Source organism: Lepus europaeus, chromosome 12, assembly GCF_033115175.1.
Source record: "Lepus europaeus isolate LE1 chromosome 12, mLepTim1.pri, whole genome shotgun sequence".
Classification (NCBI taxonomy): Eukaryota; Metazoa; Chordata; class Mammalia; order Lagomorpha; family Leporidae; genus Lepus; species Lepus europaeus.
The window spans coordinates 21,719,095-21,741,414 of NC_084838.1; the positions used below are offsets into that span (position 1 = coordinate 21,719,095).

Consider the following 22,320-nt stretch of genomic DNA (forward strand, 5'->3'; position numbering starts at 1 on the left):
CGGCCGGAGGGCCGGGCACCGCGGGCCGGCGGCGCGGGGACGGCGGGCGGCGGCGCGGGCCGGGGGGCGGGGGCGCCAGCCTGGCTCGGCCGACCGGCGCGCGCCGCTCCGTGCGCCCCGGGCTCCGCGCGCTGCCCGGCTCGGGGGGCGGGGCGCGGGCGGGGCCGGCGAGCGGGGCGGGGGCTCGGACCCCGGGCTCCAGCCGGCACCGGAAGCGCGCCGTGGTCGGCGGGACCCACAGGAAGTGTGTAACGACACCTCCTACGACACGCACCGAGCTCGCCGTCGCCGCTGCCCGCAGGAGCTGCGGACCGGTCCTCCCGCCGCGCCAACGCGCGCCCCGGCTGGCTGGCGCCGGCGCTGCGGGGCCACTCGCGCTGGGCGCGCACGAGACGTATCCCCGCCGCACGGACAGGTGTGGAGCCCACGATCCCCGCTGCGTTCCAAGGTGTGCGGCTCCCGCGCCTCCCGCACGCCCCGGGCCCACGGCCCCTGTGCCTTGCGGAGCTCCTCCTGGACGCAAGGAGCAGGGTCTTCTCCCTTCGGGCGCCGGCACCTGTTATCACACAGGGTACGGGGTGCACCTCTGTACCAGGGACGAGCGAGAACACCTGCCTACACCTACATACAGCGCACGGTCATCGCTGCCCGGTGCAGGTGCCTAACCTAACATCGACTGCGACACACGCACTCTCATTTCCCCCGAGGTAGCGGGCTGCCTAATAACGCCTGGGACTCGCCGGCTAAGACTAGGGCTCCTGTACCTCGGGCACACAACAGAGGGGAGGCTGGACATGCGCCACCCCAGCCGCCATCCTCCGCCTTCATTTATCTAACAGACACTCGGATAGCACGCACTCTGTCCGGGGCTTGCACTCAGTGCTCAGCGAGTATTCATCTATTAAATCCTAAGGATTCTATGAAGTGGGTGCTATTAGCATTGCCGTGTATGGCTAAGGAAGCTGAGGCACAGAGAAATTAAGGAATCTACTGAAGATCTCTTGGTACCGGAAAGAGCCCAGATACATCATCCCAGGCACTTTGGCTCCAGAGTTCAGACTCTAACTCTAGTGCAGCACCAAGCATCCCTGGAGCAAGGGAAATGGTAATAAATAACAGGAGAGATTATCTGATCAACCATATGTGGTACCCACGTTTTGACCTCATCCCACCTGTGATGAAACCTCAGCCACGACTCCCCTGGGATAGGGAGAGAAGAGCATTGCGGAAGCAGAGAAAGAGGCCAACATTTTTTTTTTTTTTTAGATTTATTTATTTATTTAATTAATTAAAGGCAGAGTTAGAGGGAGAGACAGAGAAATCTTACATCTACTGATTTACTCTCCAAATGTCCTCAACAGCCAGGGCTGAGCTGATCTGAAGCCAGGAGCCAGGAGCTTCTTCCAGGTCTCCCACATGGGTGCAGGAGCCCAAGCACTTGGGCCATCTCCCGCTGCTTTCCCAGGGGCATTAGCAGGGAGCTGCATTGGAAGTGGAGCAGCAGTTGAAAGGGCGCCCAGATGGGATGCCGGCATTAGGGTCAGCTGAACCCAATGCACCACAACAATGCCAGGCCCAAAAAGGCTAACTTCTAAGCCAGAGGGAAAGGATCCAGGGCCACACCAAATCCAGGCAGGTTACGGTCACCGCCATATCTGCTGTGTTCTCTTCTGTATGGTCGCCTGCATCGACCCCTCTCTATCTCAAGAGCTGGTTCCGGTTGGTATTTCTCTCCCCCCCCCTTTTTTTTTGGACCGGCAGAGTGGACAGTGAGAGAGAGAGACAGTGAGAAAGGTCTTCCTTTTGCCATTGGTTCACCCTCCAATGGCCACCACGGCCAGCGCACCACGCTGATCCTAAGGCAGGAGCCAGGTGCTTCTCCTGGTCTCCCATGGAGTGCAGGGCCCAAGGACTTGGGCCATCCTCCACTGCCTTCCCGGGCCACAGCAGAGAGCTGGACTGGAAGAGGGGCAACCAGGACAGAATCCGGCGCCCCGACCGGGACTAGAACCCGGTGTACTGGTGCCACAAGGCGGAGGATTGGCCTGTTGAGCCACGGCGCCATCCCCTCCGGTTGGTAATTCTAACATCTCCTACCAGTTAAACATTCTTCCTGATCTAAGCTGAATTTAAAAAGCTGTTTAGGAGCTGGCGCTGTGGTGTAGTGGGTAAAGCTGCTGCTACCTGCAGTGCCAGCATCCCTGGTGGGCGCCGGTTTGGGTCCTGGCTGCTCCACTTTTGATCCAGCTCTCTGCTGTGGCCTGGGAAAGCAGTGGAAGATGGCCCAAGTCTTTGGACCCCTCCCTGGCATGGGAGACCCGGAAGAGGCTCCTGGCTTCGGGTCTGCCCACCTCCAGCCATTGTGGCCACTTAGGGAGTGAGCCAGCAGATGAAGACCTCTCTCTCTCTCTCTCTCTCTGCCTCTCTGTAACTCTGCCTTTCAATAAATAAATAAATAAATAAATCTTTTTAAAAATATGGTATGTGGATGTAAAAGAAAAACTGTTAGGAAAAGAAAGAAATGGAATTCCTAGAACCAACAACTGTTAATAAGTAAAATTAAGAATCTAACAGATAGATTTTACAGCAGATTGGACATGTCAGAGAATTAGGAAAGAATGCTCTAAGACACCCTATTCTAATTCAGATGTAGTGTCACTTGATATTGGATCCCAGCCCCTGTCCATCTCCTGTTCTCAAACTGTGGAGAATTAAAATGCTTATCTCCTAGAGAGACAGGGAGTAGCTAGGAGTCAATTGTGATCATTGGCATTTTCTCAGATAAATACAGTCAACTGTATATATACTCTTTTAGTTTCACTATCTTTACTTTTGTGCTTTTTTTTTTTTTTTTTTTTTTTTTGGACAGGCAGAGTGGACAGTGAGAGAGAGAGACAGTGAGAAAGGGGTCTTTCTTTTGCCCTTGGTTCACCCTCCAATGGCCGCCACGGCCAGCGCACCACGCTGATCCTAAGGCAGGAGCCAGGTGCTTCTCCTGGTCTCCCATGGAGTGCAGGGCCCAAGGACTTCAGCCATCCTCCACTGCACTCCTGGGCCACAGCAGAGAGCTGGACTGGAAGAGGAGCAACCAGGACAGAATCTGGCGCTAGAACCTGGTGTGCAGGTGCCGCAGGCGGAGGATTAGCCTATTAAGCCGCGGCGCCGGCTTTTTGTGACTGCACAATATTTTCCAGTAACCTTCCAATAATGGAACCCTGTACTTGCCATTGTTATAGAAAATTTTCACTGTATTATATATTTTTCAATAAAGTCTGCTGTTTTTCAACAAATGATGCTGGAAAAACAGGATAACCCTATTCAGAAAACTGAACTTTGAATTGGAGATGGGGACACATTCAGGCCATAGCATCCCAATAAATATATACTGTTAGGTTGACTATATATAGCTATTTAGGATGTGTGTCTCTATTTAAATAATTTGAAGAGATAAACTTTATCATGGGCTGAAGAAAACAAAAAAAAATTCCAATTGGTAAAATGTCATTTCAATTTTTCATATTAACAGAACACAGAAAGTAAAAATCGATCGTCTCAGTAAGATGTAGGAGTAGCATTTGCCCAAGCTCAACAGTGATGTCTGATTTAAAAGTCTCAGCAGGAGCAGACATTTGGCCCAGCGATCAGGCTGCTGGTCCGGATGCCCACATCCCAGCTCGGAGTGCCTGAGTTCAATGCCTGCATCATCTGGCGCCTGACTCTACCTTCCTGTTAATACAGGCACTGGTGGTGGTAGCTCCAGCGACTGGGTTCCTGGCACCCATGCAGGAAACTGGGATTGAGTTCATGGTTCCCAGCTTTAGCCTGCGGACATTCGGAGGTGGACTGGTGGATGGGAGCTCTCACACACACTTATTCTCACCCTCTCTTACTGTTTATCTATCTACTGAGTAAATAAAAACTTTCAAAAATCTCTCAGAAAACAAGGTATAATAATCAGCCTGATAATGTAAATCTAAGACTGGAACAAGACTATGATATTTATTTATTTATTTATTTATTTTGGACAGGCAGAGTGGATAGTGAGAGAAAGAGACAGAGAGAAAGGTCTTCCTTTTTGCCATTGGTTGACCCTCCAATGGCCGCTGTGGCCGGCGCATCTCACTGATCCCAAGGCAGCAGCCAGGTGCTTCTCCTGGTCTCCCATACGGGTGCAGGGCCCAAGGACTTGGGCCATCCTCCACGGCCTTCCCGGGCCGTAGCAGAGAGCTGGCCTGGAAGAGGGGCAACCAGGATAGAATCCGGCGCCCCGACTGGGACTAGAACCCGGTGTGCTGGCACCGCAAGGCGGAGGATTAGCCTGTTAAGCCACAGCGCTGGCCTTTTTCTTTTCTTTTCTTTTCTTTTTTTTTTTTTTTTTTTAAGATTTATTTATTTGAAAGCAAGAGTTACAGAGAGGCAGAGGCAAGAGAGAGAGAAGTCTTCCATGCCGGCGCCGCTGGCCCAAATACAATTGAATTTTATATGTGCCTTTAATGCAATTTCTTATCATAGTACAATGTTAGGTGCACAAATACATTGGTGAATGTTGGGCCAGCGCTGTGGCGTAGTGGATAAAGCTGTGCCTGTAGTGCTGGCATTCCATATGCGCACCGGTTCTAGTCCCGGCTGCTCCACTTCTGATCCAGCTCTCTGCTATTGCCTGGGAATGCAGTGAGAGATGGCTCAAGTGCTTGGACCCCTGTACCCGTGTGAGAAGACCTGGAGGAAGCTCCTGGCTCCTGTCTCCTGGCTTTGGATCTCCTGGCTTTGGATTGGCATAGCTCCAGCCACTGCAGCCAGCTGGGAGTGAACCAGCAGATGGAAGACCTCTCTCTCTCTCTCTCTGCTTCTTCTCCTCTCTTTGTGTAACTCTTTCAAATAAATAAATGAATCTTTTTAAAAAATTCAATTGTATTTCTGTATGTTAGCAAATAACCAAAAATTAGAATTTTAAAAAATATTTAAAATACCATCAATAATGAGATTAAGGATAAATTAAACAAAATCCACACTAGAACTATACACTGAAACCCATAAAACATGGCTAAGCAAAACCAAAGAACTAAAAACAGACACACTATATTCATCGATTAAAAGGATATTATTATGTGGGGCAGCATTTGGCCTAGCAGTTAAAGGCATCACCTGGGATGCACACATCTCAGATCTGAGTACCTGGCTCAAGTCCAAGTCCTGGCCTCACATCCAAATCCAGCTTCCTGCTAATGTGTACCATGGGAAGCAGCAGGTAATGACTTGTACTTGGATCCCTGCCACCCATGTGGGAGACATGGACTGAATTCCCAGCTCCCGTTTTCAACCTCGATGAGCCCTATAGTGTTGTTGGCACTTGGGAAGTGAACTGGAAGATGAAAGATTCTCTCTCTGTCTGTCTCTCACTTTTTCACTCCCTTTCTCCCCTCCCTCTGCCTTTTAAACAGATGGAAATGAATTAAAATTTTTAAAAAATTATCATTCTTCCAAAATTGGTATGTAGATTTAACTCTACCAAAATCAAATCCCAACAGAATTTTTGATGTTAACAAAATTATATTATAATTTATACAGAAATATGAAGAGACTTCAAGTCATGGAAAAATGAAATTAAAAATAGTTTGTTTTGGTGCAAAAAATATTTTGAAATCCATGCATAGTTTTTCATAACATGAATTTTCCATGAACTTTCTGAGGACTCATAAGATACACCTTCAAAAATTTTTGCCCCAAAACAAACTTACTTTTTAATTCCATTTTCCAAGAACTTTTTGAAGTACCCTTGTACAAAAGACATAGAATAGCCAAAATAATACAAAAAAGAACAAAGCTGGGAGACAGAAGATCTAGTTTCAAAACTTACTAAAACACTGCACTAATCAAGACAAGGTAGTATTGTATAACACGTCACATAATTTAATGAACCATACATAGACCCAGCCATATATGTATGAGAGAAATCCAAAGGGGGAGTAAATGGACTTTTCAGTCATACGGAATAAAATGCACCCTTACCCTTATATTATACCATATTAAAAAATTAACTTGAGGTGGATCATAGATCTAAACATAAAAGCTAAAATAAAAACGCTTTTCAGAGAAAAATCTCAACCTTGGGATAGGCAAAGTTGATTTAAAATACAAAAAGTATCTCTTTGGAAAAATGTTAAAAGCTGGCAGGCAGAGATTACAATGACCAATCTAACAATCACTTTAGAGCAACAGTGGGGCAAACAGCCAGGAGGCAAGAGTCACTATTGGATGGGAGCACGCTCTCAGGCACACTTACTCTCTCTTGTCCTCTGTTAATCTCTCAAATAAATAAATAAATAAAACTTTAAAAAATGGCAGGTTCATGTTTTCGTAACCAGAACCCAACATTTCTTCCACTCAATTTTTTTTTGTCTACAATCTTTTAAAGAACAAAATTTCAACCAAATTGAATTTTGAAAATCCAGTTGGCTTTTGATAGTGATCCAGGAAGTAGGCAACATCCAGTCTACAAGAGAGACAGTCCGGTCAGATGTGGCAGACAGCTTGTGTAAGGAGCTTTGGCAGGAACAATGAAACACCAGAGTGCATAAAGCAGACTGGTTACTATCAGGTTACATCAGATTACTGTCCCTGAATGGATTAGAGCTGTGGGGGTTTCCTTATCATGCCAGCTCAGGTTGACTGATTGATTGCCTGCATCTCCTGTGTTTTCAAAAACTGGCCTCTCTGTAAGCTCTTTTGGAGGTCAATCCAAAACAATGGCCTCCCATAGACTTTAACAAGAAAAAGGAGTTTTTAAAAAATTTCAATAGAAAAGGAGCCTGTGGGCCACATCTGATCAGGATCCTTACGTAGCTAGGAGGACCGGGAACTGCCCAGGGAGGTGTAAGGGCTGCCCCTCAAAGTCAGCCTCACTGGGCTTCAAGAATTTAGATCATCAAGTCCCATTGATGGCTTCTCTTGGATAGGGTTTGCTAATTTTGCCTTCGTGTTAGTCATTCCTGATCGCTGATCCTGTTTCCTCCTTTGTAAAATGCAAATTAAATGCTCCTAATACTATGATTCTGAGAAATGTAAGAATTAGCTAAATTGCTTAATAGCACAGTAATCTTAGAGCGTGTAAAATGAGAAGTACAAGAACTGCACTGAGCAAGCTTCTTTAACTGGTAGCAACTAAAGGTAAGGACTTAAAGAAGGTTCAGTCCTCCACCCACCAAGTATTGCATTACTTTGCTAGGATTGCCATAACAAAAGGAAGCCTAAACGACAGACGTTTATTTTCTCCCAGTTACAGATCAGAAGTTCAAGATCAAGGTATCAGAACTTTTGTTTCTTCTGAGACTGCGCCTTGTCTTACAGATGGTTCCCTTCTTGCTATGTTCTTACCTGGTCTCTCCTATGTGCACGTATCCCCAGTGCTGCTGCTTATTTGGGAAGCAGAGAAAGATGGAGCTCCCATCCATTGATTGACTCCTAAATGCCTGCAGTGTCCAGCTAGGTCCAGGACTGACGCCAAGAGCCAGGAACTCAATCCAGGTCTCCCACATGGGTGATAGGAATCCAATAACTTGAGTCCTCATAGCTGCTTCCCAGGATCCACACTGGCAGGAAGCTGCAGTAAGGTGCCAGAGCCAGGAGAACTGAGGCACTCTGATGAGGGATGGAGAGGTGGGAGTGCTTAACCACTAGGTCCTACGTCCACCACCACTCCCCAACCCCCGCCATCAAGTATTCATTTTATGTCTACACTACTTCTTTTTATAAGAATACTAGATTGAGGGGCGGCGCCGTGACACAGGTTAATCCTCCGCCTGCAGCGCCAGCATCCTATATGGGCACCAGTTCTAGTCCCAATTGCTCCTCTTCTGATCCAGCTCTCTGCTATGGCCTGGGAAAGCAGTAGAAGATGGCCCAAGTGCTTGGGCCCCTACACCCATGTGGGAGACCCGGAAGAAGCTCCTGGCTCCTAGCTTCGGATCGGTCCAGCTCCGGCTGTTGCGGCCATCTGGGGAGTGAGCCAACGGAAGGAAGACCTTTCTCTCTGTCTCTCCCTCTCACTGTCTGTAACTCTAACTCTCAAATAAAATAAATAAAATCTTTAAAAAAAAAAATACCAGATTGAATTAGAGGGCAGCTCTTTAATCACATCTCCAAATGCAGTCACATTCTGAGGCACTAAGCTTTAGAACTTCCACCCATGAGTTGCAGGGTACACAATGTTAGGAAAATGGCGCAGTTTTATCTATGGTGCGATCTACACCCTGACTTACATCCTAGGCCCTAGCCCCCGCCGCCATTACTGGAAGCCAGGTGGCCACATGGCCCAACAGTGGTTGTCAAGCTCCACCCCCATCCTAATGGGATTCGCTGCTTCCCTGCCCGCCCTCTGGCAAAGTTTCAAAAGGACCTGTTCCTGGCCAGCGCCGCAGCTCAACAGGCTAATCCTCCGCCTTGAGGCACTGGCACACCGGGTTCTAGTCCTGGTCGGGGCACCGGATTCTGTCCTGGTTGCCCCTCTTCCAGTCCAGCTCTCTGCTGTGGCCCGGGAGTGCAGCGGAGGATGGCCCAAGTCCTTGGGCCCTGCACCCGAATGGGAGACCAGGAGGAAGCACCTGGCTCCTGGCTTCGGATCAGTGAGATGCGCCGGCCGCAGCGGCCATTGGAGGGTGAACCAACGGTAAAGGAAGACCTTTCTCTCTGTCTCTCTCTCACTGTCCACTCTGCCTGTCCAAAAATAAATAAAAGGACCTGTTCCTGAACACGTGGTTCTTTCGCTCTCTGCTCTGCTCTCCTCTCCCCATCTTGTCTCTCTTCTCTCTCCTCTCCTTTCTGTCTCTCTCTCTCTCTTTTTTTCCTCTCGGCCCCTTCCCTCCCACCTGCTGGGTTTTCCCCAATAAACCTTTTCCCTTACTCCGGTGTTTGGTGTGTTTTGTGATGGCCTAACACACAATTCATCACACAGCAACAATTCTACTCTAATCTTCTTAAGAAGTGTGTTTTTTTTGTTTTTTTTTTTTTTTAATGTAGAGTTAGAAGGAGGGAAAGACAGAGAATCTTCCATCTGCTATTTAATTCCCCAAATTAACTGCTGGGGCTGAGCCAAGCTGAAGATAGAAGCCAGGAGCTTCTTCCAGGATTCCCACGTGGGTGCAGGGGCCCAAGCACTTGGGCCATCCTCAGCTGCTTTCCTGGGTGCATCAGCAGGGAGCTGGGTTGGAAGTGGAGCAGCCAGGACTTGAACCAGCGCCCATATGGGATGCTGGCGCTGCGGACAGAGGCTTAACCTGTATGCCACAACGCCAGCCCCTCTAATGTTATTTCAAAACACTCTGACTTAATGCTCTGGGGAGAAAATTATTTTATTTTAGATTTTTTTCTATATACTTTAAAATGGGATAATATTATGATTAGTTAATTACAGTAATATTTTCCCATAGGTAACTACACCTGGAAAGCTCGTTAACAGAATAAAAAACTGTTTCTTTAGTCTCTGCAAGTAGTATTTATTAAGTAGTTTATTACATAATGTCTGTAGAAAGCACCTATTTTTCCTTTAAAATAAGTATATAAAAATCCAACACCATTAAGATTTCCATTAATATACAATCAAAGGCTAAAAATGTTAAAACAGACCAACTTCACTTTAAATGAGAAGAAGCTTTGAAAAGACCTAATTTTAGTGCTTGACCCTGACTGGTTGCTCATAATATGTACTTTTCCTGAAAGATGACAGTGGTTGCTCAGAGGGCAAAACCCTTGAAATACAAAACACAGAATGTCCTAGAATTCCACTCATGAAGCTTATGTTTGATTAGCTAGCTGTTTTAATTACAATTTCAAGTCTTATAGATACAGAAATTCTATTTTTTTCAGAACAAACATGCGTAGCCTTATAACACAAGAGGGAAGAAAACAAGCACTGGGGCTTAACTGTCGATCTCTTGGACTTTTTTTTGTCTTTTCTTTCACAGTCTGGAATTCATCTGATTCATTAGTTTCTCCAATTTGATCGCTAGCGCCATGTTTCCTTTAATCTTCAATTTTCCTGACATAAATGCCATTGTTGGTTTTAGTTTCCCTAAAACGAGAAAATGAGAGGGAAAAGCAACCATTAGTGCCCTAAGGGATAGACTGCTTCAAGAACAAGCATCATAAAAAATAATCTCCTTGAGTTCTATAAACCTCAGAAGCATAGAAATTTCTATTACAGCGTTTTGTATCAGTGTCTAGGGAATCTCGATTCCTAAACTTAGATGCCAACAATATCCTGTAAAAAGAGGGATAATGTAAAAAACGAAAATCAGCAAAAAACATAGCAAAAAGCTGAAGGTGCAACATTTATACTAGTTATGGTATGCTAAAGGATACATGGCCCTCAAATGAACCGGTAAGCAGATCTCTTTTAGATAATTTTCCAATCTATTATAGTTCATTAAACATAACATTTCAAATTTAAATGTAAGAAATCACATTACATAAAAGCAAAATATTCTAAAGAAACAGTTATTAACAGTATAGTGTCCAGGGTAGAGCACATTTGGTACAGCAATTAAGCTGCCCTGGGGACTGCCTGCATCCCATAATGGATGCCGTGGTTTAAGTCCTGGCTCTCCTGATTCCAGCTTCCTGCTAGTGACCACCCTGAGAGGTAGCAGGTGATGGCTCAAATAATTGGGCCCCTGCTCCCATATGGGAGACCTGGATTGAGTTCTTGCTCCTGGTTTTAGCCTGGCCCAGCCCTGGCTGCTGTGTAAACCAACTGGGTTTGCAGAATAAACCAACGGATGGGAGATCTCCATCTGCATTTCAGATAAATAATTTTTTAAAGTATAATGTCTGGGGCCGGTGCTGTGGCATAGTGGGTGAGGCTGCCACCTATAGTGCTGGCATCCCATATGGGTGCTGGTTCAAGTCCTGGCTGCTCCACTTCCGATCCAGCTCTCTGCTATGACCTTAGAGGTCAGTGGAAGATGGCCCCAAGTCTTTGGCCCTTGCACCCACGTGGGGAGACACGGAGTAAGCTCCTGGCTCCTGGCTTCGGATTGGCACAGCTCCAGCCTTTGCGGCCAATTGGGGAGTGAACCAATGGATGGAGGGCCTCTCTTTCTCTGCATCTCCTTCTCTCCCTGTATAACTCTGATTTTCTTTCTTTTTTTTTTTTTAATTATTTTATTTTATTTTTTTGACAGGCAGAGTTAGACAGTGAGAGAGAGAGAGACAGAGAGAAAGGTCTTCCCTTTTCCGTTGGTTCACCCCTTAAGTGGCCACTACGGCCAGTGCGCAGCGTTGATCTGAAGCCAGGAGCCGGGTGCTTCCTCCTGGTCTCCCATGCGGGTGCAGGGCCCAAGGACCTAGGCCATCCTCCACTGCACTCCCGGGCCACAGCAGAGAGCTGGCCTGGAAGAGGGACAACCGGGATAGAATCCAGCGCCCCAACCAGGACTAAAACCCGGGGTGCCGGCACCACAGGTGGAGGATTAGCCTAGTGAGCCGCAGCGCCGGCCTGATTTTCAAATAAATACATCTTTTTTTTTTTAAAAAAAAATAATGTTGGCCGGCGCCGCGGCTCACTAGGCTAATCCTCCGCCTTGCGGCGCCGGCACACCGGGTTCTAGTCCCGGTCGGGGCACCGATCCTGTCCCGGTTGCCCCTTTTCCAGGCCAGCTCTCTGCTGTGGCCAGGGAGTGCAGTGGAGGATGGCCCAAGTGCTTGGGCCCTGCACCCCATGGGAGACCAGGATAAGCACCTGGCTCCTGCCATCGGAACAGCGCGGTGCGCCGGCCGCAGCGCGCTACCGCGGCGGCCATTGGAGGGTGAACCAACGGCAAAAGGAAGACCTTTCTCTCTATCTCTCTCTCTCACTATCCACTCTGCCTGTCAAAAAAAAAAAAAAAAATAATGTCTGAAAACAAAAACGTGTGTTAACATTAATTTAACCAAAGACATGACAGACTATAAAAAGCGTCAGCATTAAAATGGAATTATAGCTAATAACATATAATAAATACTAGCTCCATAGAGAAAGGGAACTTTGGTTTTTGTTTGTTTAATTTATCTGAGAGGCAAAGAAAGAGAGACAGAGGCAGGCAGAGAGACAAAGCTTCCATCTGCGTCTTCAATATAACTCTTTAATAGGTAGGTGTCCCACCATCTAGCCTGAATGCCCACTCCAGAACCTGTTGTTATCTGTTACTCTTCCAGTCAGTACAGAATCCAGCACAGTGGAATTTATAAGAAAAGTAGGCTCACAAAGGATTCTGACTTGCCCAAGGTCACACAGCTTGCGTATGACAGTGCTACAACGCAAAACCAGGTGTGTCGGACTCTCTTTTATAATTTTCTTATATTGTGCCCATTTATATGTGGCTCATATCTCCTAGAAAACATACACTGTGTGTGCGCATAGTCCACCCTCTCCTCCTGCTCCCATGCAATGCACAGGCTCTTTATAGAAAAAGTGTTATATATAGAGAGATTAAGTACCTTTTTTTTAAGGTTTATTTATTTATTTTAAAGTCAGAGTTACACAGAGGGAGGAGAGGCAGAGAGAGATATATAGAGCGAGAAGTCTTCCATCCCCTGGTTCACTCCCCAATTGGCTGCAATGGCCGGAGCTGCACTAATCCAGAGCCAGGAGCCAGGAGCTTCCTCCAGGTCTCCCATGTGGGTGCAGGGGCCCAAGAACTCGGGCCATCCTCCACTGCTTTCCCAGGCCATAGCAGAGAGCTGGATCGGAAGTGGAACAGCAGAGACAGCTTTACCTCCTACACCGGAGCACCAGCCCCGATTAAATACCTTTGATGCATTCTAAATAGAGGGGTCAGCACTGTGGCATAGCAGGTAAAGTCTCTGCCTACAACGCCAGCATCCCATATAGGCAGTGGTTTGAGTCCTAGCTGTTCCACTTCCAATCCAGATCCCTGCTAATGCACCTGGGAAAGCACTGGAGGAGGCCCCCAAGTGCTTGGGCCCCTGTCACCCACGAGGGAGAACCAGAAGAAGCTCCTGACCCAGCCCTGGCCATTGCAGCCATAGGGGGAGTGAACCAGCTGATGGAATCTCTCTCTTCTCTCTCTGTCTCTCCCTCTCTCTGTAACTCTTTCAAATAATAAATAAATAAATCTCTTTAAAAAAAAAAGTTTTCTAAATAGAGGTTGCAGCAAAACCTCATAGATTGATTACAAATAGAAAGGACCAACTCCACCCCCTTTGCCCTCCTTTTTTAAAGATTTATTTATTTATTTGAAAGGCAGAATTACAGAGAAAGAAGAGACAGAGAAAGAGAGAGAATCTTCCAACTGCTGGTTCCTCCCCAGATGGCCACAATGACCAGGACTGAGCCAGGCAGAAGCTAGGAGTCAGGAGCTTCTTCTGGGTCTCCCACACTGGTGCAGAGGCCTAACCACTTAGGCCATCTTCCGCTGCCTTTTCAGGGACATTAGCAGAAAGCTGGACAGAGAGTGGAGCAGTCAGGACTCAAACCAGTGCCTATATGGGATGCTTGCACTGCAGGCAGGTGTTTTAACCTACTGAGCCACATCACTAGCCCCCACCCCTTTTGTTTTAAAGAATAAACTGAGCTATGCATGGCTTCCAAGAAACTGACAGAGGTAAGTGTAATCCATATGGAAGATATTGAAAAATCTCTATATTTTTCTAGGGTTTTATCTGAAAGGCAAGTGCCAAAGAGAGTAAGAGACTGAGAGAGAGAGAGAGAGAGAGAAAGAAAGAAAGAAAGAGGGGCCAGCACTATGGCATAGCGGGTAAAGCTGTTGCCTGCAGTGCTGGCATTCCATATGGGGGCCAATTTGAGTCCCGGCCGCTCCACTTCAGATCCAGCTCTCTGTGATGGCCTGGGAAAGCAGTAGAAGACAGCCCAAGTCCTTGGGCCCCTCCACCCACATGGGAGACCTGGAAGAAGCTCCCAGCTCCTGGCTACAGATCAGCACAGCTCCAGTGTTGCAGCCAATTGGAAGTGAACCAGTGGATGGAAGATCAGTCTCTCTTTCTCTGCCTCTCCTTCTCTCTCTGTGTAACTCTGACTTTCAAATAAATAAATAAATCTTGGAAGGAAGAAAGGGAGGGAGGGAGGGAGGTTGGGAGGAGAGAAATTGATTTTTCATCCTTTGGTTCATTCCCCCAATAGCCACAACAGCCAGAGCTGGCCCAAACTGAAGCCAGGAGCATGGAGCTCCATCTGGTTCTCCCACGTGGGTTCAGGGGCCCAAGCACTTGGGCCATCTTCAGCTGCCTTTCCAGGACATTAGCAGGTAGCTGGATGGAAACTGGTTCAGCTGGGTCTCAAACCAGCACTCTGATATGGGATACCAGCACTCTGATATGGGATGCCAGCATGGGAAGCAGTGGCTTCACCCACCACACCACCAGTAACTCCAGATCCTGAGTCCAGCTCCCTGCTAATGCAGACCCTGGAAGGCAGTGGTGATGGCTCAAGCAGTTAAGCTCCTCCCACTCAGATGGGAGACTTGGATTGAGTCTCCAACTCCCAGCTTCAGCCCCACTGGCTGTTCTGGAAATAGGTGGACTGAACCAGCAAATGAAAGCTAGCCAGCATGTCCTCTGTTTTTCTCTCTTGTTTCTCTCCCTCTGAAAAAAAAAATAAATCTCCATATCCAATGTCATCAGAGATAAGAGAAGATAATACAATGTATGAAGAATAGCATATGAAGGAGAAGCAGAAGAAGATGAAGACAGGAATCAGAAAAAGGCAGAAAGAAGAGGGTATGGGGTCGGCGCTGTGGTGCAGCGGGTTAAAGTCCTGGCCTGAAGCGCTGGCATCCCATATGGACGCCAGTTCTAGTCCCGGCTGCTCCTCTTCTGATCCAGCTCTCTGCTAAGGCCTAGTATAGCAATAGAAGATGGCCCAAGTCCATGGGCCCCTGCACCCACGTGGGACAAAAGGAAGAAGCTCCTGGGTCCTGGCTTTGGATCAGCACAGCTCCAGCCATTGCGGCCATCTGGGGAGTGAACAAGCAGATGGAAGACCTCTCTGTCTCTACCTCTCTCTGTAACTCTTTCAAATAAATAAAATAAATCTTAAAAAAAAAAAAAAAGAAAAAAGAAAGAAGAGGTTACAGTGAGAAAGAGGAAAGGGGCAATAAAAAAGGAAAACCAAGAGTGAGCTCTTGGAAGTTAAACACTTGATAGACAATATTAAAATGCAATAGAGGGGCTGGCACTGTGGTACAGTGGGTTAGCACGCTAGCCTGAAGCACCGGCATCCCATATGGGTGCCGGTTCTAATCCCGGCTGCTCTACTTGTGGTCCGGCTCTCTGCTGTAGCCTGGGAAATTGGTAGAGGATGGCCCAAGTCCTTGGACACATGCACCCACGTGGGAGACCTGGAGGAAGCTCCTGGCTCCTGGCTTCAGATTGGCACAGTTTTGGCCGTTGCGGCCAACTGGGGAGTGAACTATTAGATGGAAGACCTCCTCTCTCTCTCTCTCTCTGCCTCTCCTTCTCTCTGTGTAACTCTGTCTTTCAAGTAAATAAATAAATCTTTTTAAAAATGCAATAGAAAGAAATAAGGTGAATCAATCTCCCAAAAGTTTCAAAAATTTTTTTTCACAAAGAATGTGTAATACAAGGGATGATTAATGAGAACATTTTCTTCAGAAAGTGAGCAAAAAGGAAACTAAGAGAACTAGCAAAAAAATAAGTCCCCAAGAAAATTAACATCCCACCTTCTATCACTGAAATTTCCAAACACCATAGAGAAAGATGATTCTGATCCAAAGGCTTTGAGAAGAGACAAGGGTGGATGAGAGAGATGAAGAACAGGAAGAAATCCTCAATGGTAATCCAGAAGATGGAGCAATGGCTTCAAGGAGGGAAAGTGCATTTCAACCCAGAAATCTACCAAGCCAAATAAGACTGTTGGAAGGATAAAGCAGTTTCAGAGATACACACAAGTGACTGCTTCCTCATAGAGCTATCAGAAAATGTGTGCCCTTAAAATGAGGATGTAAACCAAGAAAGAAGGCATGGGATCCAAGGAACAGCAGTTCCAACACAAAAGAATTCCTCCAACAGCAGCTGGGTAGCAGGCTTGATAAACTACCTGCTCAGAACGTAATATGAAGACAAAAGGTTCCAGGAGAAAAGTGGATTGACAGATAATCTGATACAATGTAGAAAACCATATCAAGACAGTGTGGACAGAGTATAGAAAAACTACTTAATGGTAGGGACTGAATGTTTGTGTCCCCTAAACTTCCTGGAGTGAGGTCCTAACCCCCTTGCTCAGTGCGATAATATTAGAGACTGGAGCCCCACGATGAGATTAGCGCCCTCAGAGGAGACCGATTCAGTGCATTAAGTACAGTCACAGCATTGTTTACAACCACCACTGCTATCAAGTTCCAAGACACTTTCATCACTCCAAAAGGGAACCCTGCGGGGATTTTAGCATTAGCAGTTCCTCCTCCCTACAGACCCTGGCATCCACCCATCAGTTTTCTCTCTAGGGACTTAAGTATTCCAGATATTTCATATAAAAAGATTCACATGATACTCCCATGTGATAGTCTGTGTATTCCTTTACTTAGAATAATGTTTTCAAGACCCACTCACACGGTAATATGTACCATTACTTCATTCCTTTTTGTGGCTGAAAGCTATTTCATTAGGTATATACACCACAAGTTTATCCATTCACTTGTTCATGGACATCTGGGTTGTTTCTACCTTTTGGATATTGTGAACAGTGTTGCTGTGAACATTTATTTGTGTGAGTGCCTGCTTTCAACTTTTTAAAAGTTAATTTATTTATTTACTTATATTTGAAAGCGTAATGGAGAGAAAGGGGGAAGACAGAGACAGACAGATATCTTCTATTTGCTAGTTCACTCCTCAAATGCTCCCAAAAGCTGAGTCTGGGCCAGGCCAAACCCAGGAGCCAGGAACTGCAATCAGGTCTCCCACGTGGGTGGCAGGGACCGCGGCAATTGCGGCCTCCTCCCAGGCACACTAGCAGGAAGCTGAATTGGAAGTGCAGGTGAGACCTGATCTCATGCGCTCTGACATGGGATGCAGCCATAATAAACAGCAGCTTATCCCACTGTATCACAACACCCACCCCTGTTTTCAACTTTTTAGAGAATATACTTAAGAGTAGATTAACGGTTATCAGAGGGAGGTGGGAATGAGGAATGAATCGTACAAATCATTCTTTGGGGGTAATAAAAGCTTTGAAATGGGAGAAAAGTGGAAGTAGCACTGTGAATACATTGAAATGTGACTGAATTGAACACTTTAAAATGGTTAATTGCATGTTAGGTGAATTTCCCTGCAATTTTTTTTTAAAGGGAAGGCAGTATAACACATGCTACTACATGGCTGAAACTTGAAAGCATTATGATAAGTGAAAGCAGCCAGTCATGAAAGATCACACATCTATTACATGATTGTGTTCATATGAAAATCAGGAATAGGGAGGGGCCGGCACTGTGGCCCAGTGGGTTAACGCCCTGGCCTGAAGCGCCGGTTCCAGTCCTGGCTGCTCTACTTCCCACCCAGCTCTCTGCTATGGCCTGGGAAAGCAGTATCATCTGGGAAAGCATCATCTGCTGCCTCCCAGGACGCATTAGCAGGAAACTCAGTTGGAAGTGGAGTAGCCAAGACTCAAACTAGGCACTCTGATAGGGGATGCTGTCATCATGTGGTGGCACAACCTGCTGTACCACAATGCCTGCCCCTAGAACATTTTCATCACCTCAGAAAGATCTCTCACATCCATTAGTCATCACCCCTGTCTCCCTCTGTTTCTCCACCTCCAGCTGTCAGCAACTGCTAATCGTCTTTCTATCCCTCTAGTTTTCCCTATTCCTGATTTTTCTTTTTTGTTTTTTTAAAAATATTTATTTTTATGTGAAAGTCAGAGTTACACAGAAAGAGGAGAGGCAGAGAAAAAGAGAGGTATTCCATCCACTGTTTCACTCCCCAATTGGCTGCAATGGCCGGAGCTGCACTAATCCAGAGCCAGGAGCCAGGAGCTTCCTCCAGGTCTCCCACGTGGGTGCAGGGGCCCAAGGACTTGGGCCATCTTCCACTGCTTTCCCAGGTGCATTAGCAGGGAGCTAAATCACAAGTGGAGCAGCCAGGTTTTGAACCAGCACCCATATGGGATGACAGCATCACAGGCGGTGGCTTAACCCACTATGCCACGATACTGGCCCATATATACTTTTGTTAAAAAAAAGAAAATTATTTATTTATTTGAAAGTCAGAGTTACAGGGAGAGAGAGAGAGAGAGAGAGACACTTCTATCTGCTGGTTTACTATCCGGATGGCCACAATAGTGAGGGCTGAGCCAGGTCAAAGCCAGAGGCCAGGAACTTCATTTGGGTCTCCCACATGGGTTCAGGGGCCCAAACACTTGGGCCATCTTCCACCCATTTTCCTAGGCTATTAACAGGGAGCTGGATCGGACGTGGAGCAGTTGTGACATGAACCATCACCCATATGGAATGCCGGAGTTGCAGGCAACACCTTTACCTGCTATGCCACAATACCAGCCTCTGAATTATACATCTTAAATGGGGGAATTCCATGATATGTGAATTATGTCTCAATAAATCTGTTCAAAAAATAAAAGCTATTGACATATAACAAGATGACTTAGTAATTTAAAATATTCCTAGAAAAATATCCTAATACTAAATAGCTTTATTGGTTACTTTGTAGGATATAAAATCAATACACAAAAATTAATTATATTTATGTATATTAGCAGCAACTTGTAAATAAGATCAAGATAATAATTCCATTCACAATAACATAAATAAGAATGCAATACTTAGGGGGAAAAGCATGAACTATAATAGGAAAAAATGAGATCAGACTTTATTAAAAATTATCATACAAAAGATACTTTTAAGAAAATGAAAAGACAAGCACAGACTGGGAGAAAATATTTGCAAATCACATATTTGATCAAGAACATGCATCTAGAGTTTATAGAATCTCAAATTCAAAAATAAAAAACACTGTCTTTTAATTCAATAATAAAAAGACAATTTAAAATAAGTAAAAGCTTTGAACAGTTCACCAAATATAATAGCTAAGAAACACATGAAAATGTTGCACATCGTTAGTTGTTAAGAAATGCAAATTAAAACCATATGACAGGGGCCAGCACTGTGGTATAGCGGGTAGGGCTGCAGCCTGCAGTGCCAGCAACCCATGTGGGCGCCAGTTCATGTCCTGGCTACTCCACTTCTGAACAGGCTCTCTGCTGTGGACTAGGAGGGCAGTGGAAGATGGCCCAAGTGCTAAGGCCCCTGCACCTGCATGGGAGACCCAGAAGAAGCTCCTGGCTCCTGGCTTCGGATCACTGCAGCTCCGGCTGTTGTGGCCAGTTGGGGAGTAAAACAGCAGATGGAAGACTTCTCTCCCTCTCTCTCCCTCTCTACCTCTCCTCTCTGTGTGTAACTCTGACTTTCAAATAAATAAACAAATCTTTAAAAAGAAAAAAAAATGACATACTACTAGAATGCTATAATAAAAACAACAATAATAAGTGTTGGTGAAACCAGAGTCTTGATTCATGGCTGATGGGACTATAAACATGATGCAGCCACTTAGGCAGAGTAAAAGTTAAACATCAATTTCCCATATGACCCAATAATCTCACTCTTGGGACTCCACCCATGAGAAACAGAAACATACATCCACACAAATACATGCACAAGGATGTTCAGAGCAACCATATTCATAGTAGCCAAAAACTTGAAACAATTCAAAAGTCCATCAGCTGGTCAGCAAGATACAGACACACACTGGAACTCTCCTTGGCAATTAACAGGAACAGAATACGGATACACCATAAACTCCCATGGGTAAATCTCAAAAGCTTTATGTCAAGTGAAAGAAACCAAATGCAAAAGACTAAATACTGTTTGATTCCTTCTATATGGACTGTTAAGAAACGGTAAATCTGTAGAGACAGAAAAGTAATGCCTGGCAGGCTCGGAGTGGAGGGGCTGGAAACAGGGATCAACTGCCAAGCGACAGGAGCGAAGTTCAGGGGTGACACAAATGTTCCCGAACAGGATCGTAGAGAGGGCCATACAACTGTGCATTCACTGAAAACCGTGGGTGGAATTTATGGTATGTAAATTACACCTCAACAATATGGGTTAAAAAATAATTTTGGGGGCCAGCGTTGTTGCTTAGCAGGTTAAGCCTTTGCCACAATGCCGGCATCCCGTATGGGTGATGGTTTGAGACCTGGCTGCTCCACTTCCATTCCAGCTCCTTGCTAATGAGCCTGGGAAAGCAGCAGAAGACGGCCCAAATGCTTGGATCCCTGTGCCCACTTGGTGAAACTGGAGGAGGCTCTAGGTTCCTGGCTTTGGTCTGGCCCAGCCCCGGCCACTGTGGCCATTTGGGGAGTGAACCAGCGAATGGAACATCTATCTCTCCCTCTGTCTCTCCTCCTAACTCTGCCTTTCAAATCAATAAAATAAATCTTAAAAAAAAAAAAAAAAAGTGGGTCTCCTATATGGCCAGCAGAAGCCCAAACACTTGGGTCATCTTCTGCTGCTTTCTAGGCGCATTAGCAGGGAACTGGATCGGAAGTGGGGAAGCCAAGACTCGAATCGGCACCCGAATAGGATGCTGGAGCTGCAGGCAGTGGCTTAATCCATGACACCACACTTCAGCCCCATCTATGGCTTTTTAAAAGAGGATTCTTAGGCTATAAGGGCTAAATTGTGACCATTCAAAGGAGACCAGATGGGATAACAGTAAGAATGAAAGGGCATAAAAAATAGGGGCAACTCATTTATTCCCAACCCAAACCCTGCTGTCTTTCTGCCTTTCAAAAAATAAGTAAATAAAAAAATTATATGATCTTCCATACAAATATCTTCTAAGATTTCACTATAAACACTTATGAATCTTAATTATTTAGTAAGGAGTAACGTAAAAAGTCAGAACTAAATTTTCCTTGATAAGTTAATAAAATTGAAAACTCACCTGAAAACATTTTTACAAAATCATCAGTAGACATACTCATGACCACATCTGCTCGATCAGAGGGCTCTCCATATCCAACATTCCCGCTCTTGTTTTTCAGGTCAAGAAACCATGTGCCACCATCTTCACCTGTATAGAGAGAAATACATTTAGAAATAAATGCCCCAAGAATCTCTATTCTTCTTTTCTTTCTTTTTTAAAGATTTTACTTATTTGAGAGGGAGAGTTACAGAGAGAGTGAGAGAGACAGAGAGAGAGAGAGACAGACAGACAGACAGACAGAAAGAAAGGTCTTCCATCCACTGGTTCACTCCCCAAATGGCAACAATGGCTGGAGCTGGGCTGATCCAAAGACAGGAGCCAGGAACTTCTTCCAGGTTTCCCACACGGGTGCAGGAGCCCAAGCATTTGGGCCATCCTCCGCTGCTTTCCCAGGCCATTGCACAAAGCTGGGTGGGAAGAGGAGCAGCCAGGACTAGAATCAGTACCAAGATGCTAGCACTGCAGTCGGAGGCTTAACCTACTATGCTACAGCACTGGCCCCTCTCTAATCTTCTTCAACTTAAAAATTACTGGAATTTGGGGCTGGTGCTATGGTGTAGTGGGTAAAGCCACCACTTGCAGCGCCAGCACCCTATATGGGCGCAGGTTTGAGTCCCATCTGCTCCACTTCCAATTCAGCTCTCTTCTACGGTCTGGGAAAGCAGTAGAAGATGGCCCAAGTCTTTGGACCCCTGTACCTGCATGGGAGACCTGGAAGAAGAAGTTCCTGGCTCCTGGCTTCAGATAGGCCCCGCTCCAGCCGTTGAGGCCAATTGGGGAGTGAAGCAGCAGATGGAAGACCTCTCCACCTTTCCTTCTCTCAGTGTAACTCTGACTTTCAAATAAATAGATAAATCTTTTAAAAACATTACTGGAATTAGAGTAATCATACAAAATGCTATTTCCTGCATTAAAATCCTCAGACTTCTATCAATCAAACTCAGCCAATATTTATTAATTATTCATTATGTTCCAGGTACTCTACTAGGTCCTGAAAACTCTTCAATGTACAGGAAAAACATGGTTCTTTTCATAAAAAAGAAAGTCGAGTAGAACACTGGTGACTGGGGTGGGGCAGAAGGGAGAGGTGAATGGGGTGTATAATGGGTACAGAATCTCTGGGATGCTAAGAAAGTTCTGGAGATGGATGGTAATGAGTTGTGGAAATGGTGCAATGAGATTACACAGCACTGTGAATGCATTTAATCCTACTGACCTGTATACTCAGCATTAATTAAAATATAAATTTTTCTATGTTACATATACTTTACCATGATAAGAAAATTAAAT

At 45.8% G+C, this 22,320-nt stretch overlaps 1 protein-coding gene across 1 annotated transcript in view; it reads right to left on the reverse strand.

Annotated features, from left to right (window-relative positions):
- Positions 1-9,485: 9,485 nt before the first annotated feature.
- Positions 9,486-22,320, reverse strand: part of HSDL2 (hydroxysteroid dehydrogenase like 2) — an 89,292-nt gene continuing 76,457 nt past the window's right edge. The window contains exons 10-11 of the mRNA XM_062207744.1: positions 20,989-21,117; positions 9,486-10,066 (exon numbers count right to left, since the gene is read on the reverse strand). Of these exons, the coding sequence (XP_062063728.1) occupies positions 9,954-10,066; positions 20,989-21,117 (242 nt within the window). The 3' untranslated portion in view covers positions 9,486-9,953. The remainder of the gene's footprint in view (positions 10,067-20,988; positions 21,118-22,320) is intronic.